Source organism: Macrobrachium nipponense, chromosome 28 (genome assembly GCF_015104395.2).
Source record: "Macrobrachium nipponense isolate FS-2020 chromosome 28, ASM1510439v2, whole genome shotgun sequence".
NCBI classification, from domain to species: Eukaryota; Metazoa; Arthropoda; class Malacostraca; order Decapoda; family Palaemonidae; genus Macrobrachium; species Macrobrachium nipponense.
In genome coordinates this window covers 50105726-50115725 of record NC_087217.1, presented here as the reverse complement: position 1 = coordinate 50115725, position 10000 = coordinate 50105726, and the positions used below count along the sequence as shown (strand labels likewise).

Sequence of the window (10000 nt, the reverse complement as noted above, 5' to 3'; positions counted from 1 at the left end):
CGTGGTAACAAATCAAAATGTATTGCCAGGTGATGTATGTCTTCTTTTTTTTACCGATACTCTCACACGGACGCTTCGGGAAGAGAGAATTGTTTGGAGATAATTCCACTGAAGGGAGAATTATTTGGAGATGATTCTACTTAATAGAGAATTGTTTGAAGATAATTCAACTAAAGTGAGAATTGTCCCGAGATGACTTAGCCGAAGAGAGAATTATTTGGAGATAATTCAACGGAAGAGAGAATTATTTGGAGATAATTCAACTGAAGAGAGAATCGTTTGGAGATCATTCTAATGAATAGAGAATTGTCTGGAGATGATTTAGCTGAAGAGAGAATAATTTGGAGATAATTAAACTGAAGAGAGAATTATTTGGAGATGATTCAACTGATGAGATAATTATTTGGAGATAATTCAACTGAAGAGATAATTGTTTGGAGATGATTCAATTAAAGAGATAATTATTTGAAGATAATTCAACTGAAGAGAGAATTGTTTGGAGATAATTCTACTGAAGAGAGAATTGTCCGGAGATGATTTAGCTGAGAAGAGAATTATTTGGACATAATTCAACTAAAGAGAGAATTATTTGGAGATAATTCTACTGAATAAAGAATTGTCCGGTGATGATTTAGCTGATGAGAGAATTATTTGGAGATGATTTAGCAGATGAGAGAATTATATGGAGATAATTCTACTGAGAAGAGAATTATTTGGAGATACTTCTGCTGAAAAGAGAATTGTTTGAAGATAATTCAAATGAAGAGAGAATTGTTCGGAGATGATTTAGCTGAAGAGAGAATTATTTGGAGATAATTTAACTGAGGAGAGAATTATTTGAGATAATTCAACTCACGGAAGATACTTCCCGAGTCGTGCAGTACTGTCTAAAATGTCTATTATTCTCGTTAGAATATATATATATTTGAAGGTTATATATACATATATACATATATAGATATATATATATATATATATAATATATATATATATACACACTACATACATATATATATATATATATATATATATGGATATATATATATATATATATATATATATATATATATATATATATATATATATATATATAGGTAAGGTTAAGTTGTGTTGGGTTAATACAGAAAGAATTGACGAAATATAAGAAAGTACATGGAATGACTATACTGCTTTCAAGAACGCTAAAATGACTGTGAACTTTAAACACAAGCGATGGACATCCACTGCTATCACCTCTCGGGTACCTATTCACATAAAATAATATATTAACATAAAATGAGATGGCATGAAATTAATAACAAACCCAACAAACAACATACAAAATAATCAAAAACTTCTTTCAGTTTTCTTCTGAAAATTGAAAAAGAAAACCACAAGATTGCCGAGTATAACTTGCAAATACTTAGAAGTAAACAAGTTATACTCGGTAATCTTGTGGGCTTCTTTTTCCATACAAAATAATTTCTGCTTACGGAACAATTACGCCCGACGAGCTTAAATAAGATGAAATAAAACGAAATCAGTACGATAAAAACAAACGATATACGAAATATTGTCTTCCTGTGAAAAAATTGGACCGCGCAGGTCCAAGATGATGACTGATGCGAACCCTGGTTCTATACTCGAACCGATACTACTCGGTCCGGTCAGGGCTATAAAAATGTCGGAGTATCTCACGCGAAAGAAGCATCATTCAAGACCACTTGACTGGGCTCTCTTCTCCTCTCCTACTTCTCAAAGTGAGGAAACTTCTCCGCTTTTGAAGGAAGTGCCGTTGTTTGATCGTTCTCTGTAAGTGACGTACCTTTCCATTAGCGGGAGCATGGAAATTTCGGTGGTGGCGAAGGGAGCACTCTCTCGCTCTTCTCTCTCTCTGTTTACTGTGATCTAACAGTGTTCTATGACGTTAAAAGAACACGTGAGCGCACTATCTATTCGACAGAACTATATTTTTCGATGAACAGGTGTCTGTAATATGATATCTGGTGGACGTGATTGACATTGCAAACGTTTTTCATTACACACACAAACACACACACACACACACACACACACACACACACACACATATATATATATATATATATATATATATATATATATATATATATATATATATATATATATATATATATATAGACATATATATATATATTATATATATATATATATATATATATATATATATATATATATATATATATATATAGCAAAGTTAAACACTGTATCCGTGTTCTAATATGTTGTAGGAAGCCCACTAAAATTCGGAAAAAATTGAAAGTTTTTTATTCAAGCTTTCGGAGAATACATTCTCTCCCTCTTTCAGAAAGAGAAATAAGTTACATAAACTGAAAACAACGGTCAAGGTAAAAGAAATAACTTACAAGCATATGGTTGTATCAGAATAACTGCCCTACGGTGGTTTGCCAATCTTGTTTAACAACTTAGCTACACTAACTACATGCTTTGTCATAATTGCATTACAGAAAAGGTCCAGTTTAAAATTACTCTTATATATATTCATAGCGTCAACATTTTGGATTAGAACAGATTCTAAAAGTTTTTTTTTTTTGCAGTGTTATTAACAACCTTTATGTTTTTCATTTTGTCTAGGTTAACCATATGATTTTTACTTTGTCTATGTTGAAACAGGGCGTTGTTTTCATCACCTTTCCTTAATGAGTCACGATGTTGTCTTTTTCTTCTGTCAAAATCAATCGTTTCACCTTCATATGTTTTATTACACTCTTGACAGGGAATTTCGTAAATTCGTCCTTTTGTTTTGTCTACATTTTTAACATTATTTGTTAGGTACTTTTTAACAGTGTTTGTATTCTTATATACTGGGACAATGTTGCAAAATTTCAAATATTCGTTTAAAAGTCCAGGGTTTGCTTTGGTTTGTGGTAAGACTAAAACACTATCATTATTACCTAGGAAGGTCCTTTTCTCCCTTGCTACATAATATATTCTACGTGCCTTAAAATGCGCCCTTTGAATAAAATTTGTATTGTAACCAAGTGCAGTGAAAACATTTTTGATATGATTGATTTCAGTATCTAAAAATTCAACATCACAAAGTTTATACGCTCTCAAGAATATATTAGAAATAACACCTATTTTGACATCGTCTGAATGGAAAGAAAAAGCATGGATATATGACTGCATGGGTCGGTTTTCTATATACTGCATATTTAATCCTATTATCTTCTGAACGACATAATAAAGTGTCTAAGAAAGGTAACCTGTTATTATTCTCATTTTCTACTTTAAATTTTATACACTGGTGTAAATTATTCAGTTGAATTAGTAAATCTTCAACATTAATAAAATCATATATCCATGCTTTTTCTTTCCATTCAGAAAATGTCAAAATAGGTGTTATTTCTAATATATTCTTGAGAGCGTATAAACTTTGTGATGTTGAATTTTTAGATACTGAAATCAATCATATCAAAAATGTTTTCACTGCACTTGGTTACAATACAAATTTTATTCAAAGGGCGCATTTTAAGGCACGTAGAATATATTATGTAGCAAGGGAGAAAAGGACCTTCCTAGGTAATAATGATAGTGTTTTAGTCTTACCACAAACCAAAGCAAACCCTGGACTTTCAACGAATATTTGAAATTTTGCAACATTGTCCCAGTATATAAGAATACAAACACTGTTAAAAAGTACCTAACAATAATGTTAAAAATGTAGACAAAACAAAAGGACGAATTACGAAAATTCCCTGTCAAGAGTGTAATAAAACATATGAAGGTGAAACGATTGATTTTGACAGAAGAAAAAGACAACATCGTGACTCATTAAGGAAAGGTGATGAAAACAACGCCCTGTTTCAACATAGACAAAGTAAAAATCATATGGTTAACCTAGACAAAATGAAAAACATAAAGGTTGTTAATAACACTGAAAAAAGAAAACTTTTAGAATCTGTTCTAATCCAAATTGTTGACGCTATGAATATATATAAGAGTAATTTTAAACTGGACCTTTTCTGTAATGCAATTATGACAAAGCATGTAGTTAGTGTAGCTAAGTTGTTAAACAAGATTGACAAACACCGTAGGGCAGTTACTCTGATACAACCATATGCTTGTATGTTATTCTTTTACCTTGACCGTTGTTTCAGTTTTATGTAACTTTATTTCTCTTTCTGAAAGAGGGAGAGAATGTACTCTCCGAAAGCTTGAATAAAAAACTTTCAATTTTTTCCGAAATTTAGTGGGCTTCCTACAATATATATATATATATATATATATATATATATATATATATATATATATATAGTATATATATATATATATATATATATTATATATATAGATATGTATGTATATATATATATATATATATATATATATATATATATATATATATATACATATATAATTTCATCACATACTCCGTGAATTTTTTTTATATTCGCAAATATTAATCCAAAACTTTCGTAAAATAACCAGTACTATATATGCACCAGGAATAACTTATAGAAACCACGAGTGAAATAAATTATTCCCGAGTTATGGTTACTTGGATATGAAACAAAATTCTTGACTTTATGTGTATATATATTTGTGTGTATATGTATATATGTAGAGAGATATATGATAATAAGCTAGGGAAAAAAAAGAAATATTCGAGCAACAGTAGAATAAAGCTTGCAGCTAGTAAATGAAACATTACAAATTTATAAAAGATTATCTGAATAGGTAATTTAATACCTCAATACAATGTATAATGTATATATATATATATATATATATATATATATAGTATATATATATATATATATATATATATATATATATATATATATATACCCGCACTTGAGAACTTGCAGCACTGTATGATATCCCAGCATACCATGAAGAGATACAGATAATCAATGCGGTTAAAATAATGGGGCGATGTTCAAGAGGATAATCTAGCCCAAGTTATTATTATTGGCTTCCCCACAAAACGTAACTCCAGGCAGGTGGCAAGTGACAAGTGATGCATGGCACCCGAAGTGGTGTTTTGACTCCGGATAAGTGCCAGTGTCGCCGTGTGTTGCCGTGTGTTTCCATGTGTTTCCGCACACCTTTTACGAGATGACGTCATCGGATGGAGATCCCGACGTAATTTACACTGACAGATTTAGTGTTTACCAGGAACTGCTGTTTTTAGAAAAGAGTGAGACATTATTACTATTATTTTTGTTTTTCTGAAATTTTTTCTCCTTTTCCGGTATAAGTATTTTTATGTCACTGTTGTTGTTGTCCTCGCTTTTTCATTGTTGTTGATGTATATCTATCTATCTTTCTATACTATATATATTATATATAATATATATATATATATATATATATTATATATTATATTATATTATAATAATTATTTTATTTATTTTTTTTTTTTTTTTGTTTTTTTTTTTTTTTTCTAAAGCTTGAGGGAAGTGATGAAAGGTAATTAATTAGACCGTGACGTTTTCGCGTCTCAAATAAACTTTAAAGACTTTGATATCACTTTTGTACCCTGAGGATGTGTATATCAAATACACGAAAGCGCTGGATACTGGTCCCTTCCATTATTTCTCTTGAGCTTTTGTAATATTTCTCTCTCTCTCTCTCTCTCTCATCCTCCTTCCCGGTCTCATCTCTCTCTCTCTCCATATAATATATATATATATATATATATATATATATATATATACATATATATATATATTTATAATTTATATATATATATATATATATATATATATATATATATATATATATATATATATGTGTGTGTGTGTGTGTATGTGTGTGTGCTTGTACGTATACATATTGTATATGCACACCCACATACACATTTATATTCACATTTCCTCGTTGCGAACGTAAACGAGAGATACGTGAGAGACCTGTTGGACACACACCTGACAGGTTTTATCTGAAGGACAAACAGCGGGAGAGAGCGTAAGACCAGGTGATATATTCACGTCATAAACAGGGGCGTACCTGTCGGCCAATGGTGACATAAGATACCTGCGATTCGGTGAGATAACTGGGGGTGAAAAATAAGAAAAAATAAAAAGATATCTCGTTTGGACTGAAGACGAGGGTAAAATTTCAACATTTCTCTCTTAATATAAAATTAAAGTTTTTTTTTTTTTTGTGCTAGGAGAAGGGGTAGTAATGACAGGAGGAGTAGGAGGAGGGGTGAATAAGAAGAGGAGGAGAAGGAGGAATAAGAGAAGGGAAAATGGGTAATTGGTAGAGAAAATAGGTTAAGAGAGGGAAAGGTGTTAGACATGACTGAAGACAGAAAACAAATAAAAGATAAATCTTCAAAGTGAGAAACGAAGATAACGTCACATCCAGAAGAAGGAAAAATAAAACAAAATTACAAAAATAAGGTTAACAAGAATAAAAGAAGTGATGACAAATACATATGGAACTCTAAAATCATTTTTAAAGAGACAAGGTGAATGGAGATATAACAAGACATACGTACAAAAGAGAGAGAGAGAGAGAGAGAGAGAGAGAGAGAGAGAGAGAGAGAATGGAAAAAAGGGGGGTGGGGGGAGAGAACATTGGTATTTTGTTATCTAATAGCTCAAAGCAGTGGCACCTGAGGCCTGCCACTCAAAATTATCAGTGTCAAGACGAATCATTCTGGCCGTACGTCGGGACGTCACGTCCTGGCGAAGACACTTCGTCAGACCGATAACTTATTCAAGGGCTTCTCTCCTCCTCCTCCTCCTCCCCCTTCCTCCTCCTACTCCTCCTTCACCTCCTCCTTCCCCTCTAACCTCCTACTTCCCCCATTTCTTGTGACAGTTTCTCTTCTCTCCTCCCAGTCCTCTTCCTGCTCCTCTTCCTTCTCCTCCACCTTTCCTCCCCCTCCCTCCTACTTTCAGCATCTCTTATAACAGTCTCTTCCTCCTCCTCTTCCTCCTACTTCCAGAATCTCTCATAACCGTTTCTCTTCTCTCCTCCTCCTCCTCCTCCCTCCTACTTCCAGAATCTCTTATAATAGCCTCTCTTCCTCCTCCTCCTCTCCTCCTCCTCCTCCTCCTACTCCCTCCCTCCCTCCTACTTCCAGTATCTCTTTTCACAGTTTCGCTTCCTCCTCCTTCCTCCTCCTCCTCCTCCCTCCTACTTCCAGCATCTCTTATGACAATTTCTCTTCCTCCTCCTACTCCTTTTTCTGCTCCTGCTCCACCTCCTCCCTCCTCATCCTTCTCCTCCTACTCCTCCTCCCTCCCTCCCTCCCTTCTACTAACAGCATCTCTTGTGACAATTTCTCTACCTCCTCCTACTCCTTTTCCTGCTCCTGCTCCTGCTCCTCCCTCCTCATCCTTCTCTTTCTCCTCCTCCTCCTCACTACCTCCCTTCTACTTCCAGCATCTCTTGTGACAGTTTCTCAGCCTCGTTCTCCTCTTCTCTGTGATATTGACATTTTGCAGTATATATATAGTGCGAAAAATTATAATTTTTAATCCCTTTTAGGAATTTTCTCTGCATTATTGATGTTTTACAATATACGCACTCAACTTAATTATATTGATCTTTTGCAATGTAGGTAACCTACGGCTGCAGGGAACTCTGCCGTAGAATCATTCCAAAACCGGAATTCCTACCAATAAACATTCCCAGAGGAATTCCGAAAGTGCCAGGTAAAACGTCACAAGCAGAAAACGCTCCCCCCACCCCCCCACCCCTGCCCCCGCTTCAACATCACCATCATCAACGCCACTATCATCTTCACTATCACGTTCACTATCATTGTCGTCAGACACGTGGCTATTCAGGTGCTGCAGTTGCACGTCAGTCACTCCCCCCCAAAATTTATCACTTCTTCATTACTTCCCTGCTTTATCAAAGACCAGATAGGATTCGCAGCCATTGCCTGCAGACAGGTTGAAGGAAATTGAATTAGCGGGAGATACCGGCGACTATGCTTGCCGCGACAGGTATATAGCTCCTCGCAGCATCTCAGCCTCGAATCTCTCGCTCGGAGTGATAGCGTCTTCCACCGCCGAATTTTCCCTCGGTGCAAATACCGAAGTGTCGTGTGACAGAAATGTCTAAATATTAGGAGAAAAAAATTAATGTTTTATTTTCTGTTTTCTCATTGTTTTTTTTTTTTATTGATCATTCTCATTACTTTTTTTATTGATCACCTTTAAGAGTTGTCTTTTTACGGGCTGGAAAAAAGTTTTATTTTTTATTTTCAATTCCTTCGTATTTACTTATTTATTACCTCTCTCTCTCTCTCTCTCTCTCTCTCTCCTCTCTCTCTCTCTCTCTCTCTCTCTCAGCAGGCTGAATTCCCTTTGGAGCCCTTTTATATTCATAGGCTGTTGACAACGTCTATAAAGGTTTTCTGCTTAAGATTGGAAAAACAAACAAAAAATAAACAAATAAAGAATTAAAAAGCACCTACACACCAACAATTAAAAGTATCTTCGTTTTCCTTTACTTCATTATAATGATAATTATTATTGAGTATTATTTTCAAAGATAATCATCATATGTTTGAAGACATAGTGAGTATTTATTAAATGCTGCTCTTAACATGGTCCAAGTAGCTAAATAAAAAGTATTTTAATACCAAAAATTAGAATTTTCAGCAATTGTGTAAAACCTGGAAACAGACAGGTTTGGAGAGTTTTTCAAACTAGGAAAAATTGTAATTTTCAGCAATTTTGTAAAACTTGGAAACAGACAGGTTTGGAGAGTTTTTCAAACAAGGAAAAATTGTAATTTAATGGCTGAATAAATGATATACAAAATAAAATAAATACTACATATAATACGACGTATTTTAACTACAATAAAAAAAAAAATGGCACTTCCGGGAGTCTTATAGTGATGATTTTAATTTCTCGACTGAATAAAAGAAATACCCTCCTGTATGCGAAAAAAATATACCGTATATTCTTTTTTTGTATACCTACATGTAAACCGAAAATAGCACAACAAAATCATTAGAGTTAATTTAAGAACAGATTCCTAAACCTTCTTGTTACCTATCTGAACAGTTTCACTCATCACCTAAGGTACATAATAGGAGCCAATGTAAATCCCGTTTATCAATCTGTTTCCATCATACTTTGACAGATGAGCTTGCGTAGTGATTAAATACCAGCAACCGATCTTGGTTTAAGTTTTCACCAAATTGCTGGAGATAAAAATTTTTGGTGCTAAAATAAGTTTGTTTGAATAGCAACAACGTAGTTATGCAATACTGTTAGTATTTTTCTTTTAAGTATTCTTCGCTAATTTATGTTACGTCAACCTATGACAACGAAATTAATAATCTTATAACAGCGTATTTTTCAAACTGATAATTAACTCAGTTTAGTTATGGACTTACTCAATAAATGTTTGTACAATAAGTCCAAGTTTGTGACATATACAAACAAATAATCTCTATGGGAAGTCTTTGAAAAATTAAGAACACAACTTGTGTCTGCGATTCATGTTCTTGAAAAACAACTGAAAAACCAGAGAACTACAGGGATACATGAAGCTAAATATCCATATGTACTGTTTGCATGAGCGATTGCGATAAGATAAACAGATATTTATAGCGAAATCGGCAACTTGAATTTAAAAAAAAATCACGAATTTGGATTTTAGAGTAACTTCGGAGAAGGTCTAAATCAGCATTCGAGAAGAGATAATTAATATGTGGAGGTGAAGAAAGAGTGGGAGAGGGAAAGATTGGAGAGGAGGAGGAGGAGAGAGGAGGAGAAGGAGGAGGGGAAGGAGAGAATAGGGATATGAGGTAAAATGGGAGGGTTATGGAGGCACTCAAGAGGTCGCAGAAAAGGGGAGAGAAGGAGGAGGAGAAATGGGTTGGGGGCGGGGGAGTGAAGAGAGAGGAGGGGGATGAGGAGGAAGAGGAAGAGGAGGAGGAAAGAATAGGGATATGAGGTAAAATGGGAGGGTTGGGAGGCACTCAAGAGGTTCCACAAAAGGGGAGAGAAGGAGGAGGATAAGGAGGTGAGGCAAA

General features: G+C 34.1%; 1 protein-coding gene across 1 annotated transcript; it reads left to right on the top strand.

Annotated features, from left to right (window-relative positions):
- The first annotated feature begins 1660 nt into the window (after positions 1-1660).
- LOC135201185 (protein mono-ADP-ribosyltransferase PARP4-like) lies at positions 1661-7395 on the top strand. Its single transcript, XM_064230062.1, has 2 exons — positions 1661-1791; positions 6837-7395. Exons 1-2 carry the CDS (start codon positions 1661-1663, stop codon positions 7393-7395), a joined length of 690 nt encoding a protein of 229 aa, XP_064086132.1.
- The last annotated feature ends 2605 nt before the right edge of the window (positions 7396-10000 follow it).

Excerpts from the sequence above, each read along its gene's own strand:
- LOC135201185 (XM_064230062.1), top strand. The coding sequence starts at position 1,661 with ATGTCGGAGTATCTCACGCGAAAGAAGCATCATTCAAGACCACTTGAC. Across the intron at positions 1,792-6,836 it reads CCGTTGTTTGATCGTTCTCT|TCCTCTTCCTGCTCCTCTTC; the intron begins GTAAGTGACGTA and ends CTCTCCTCCCAG.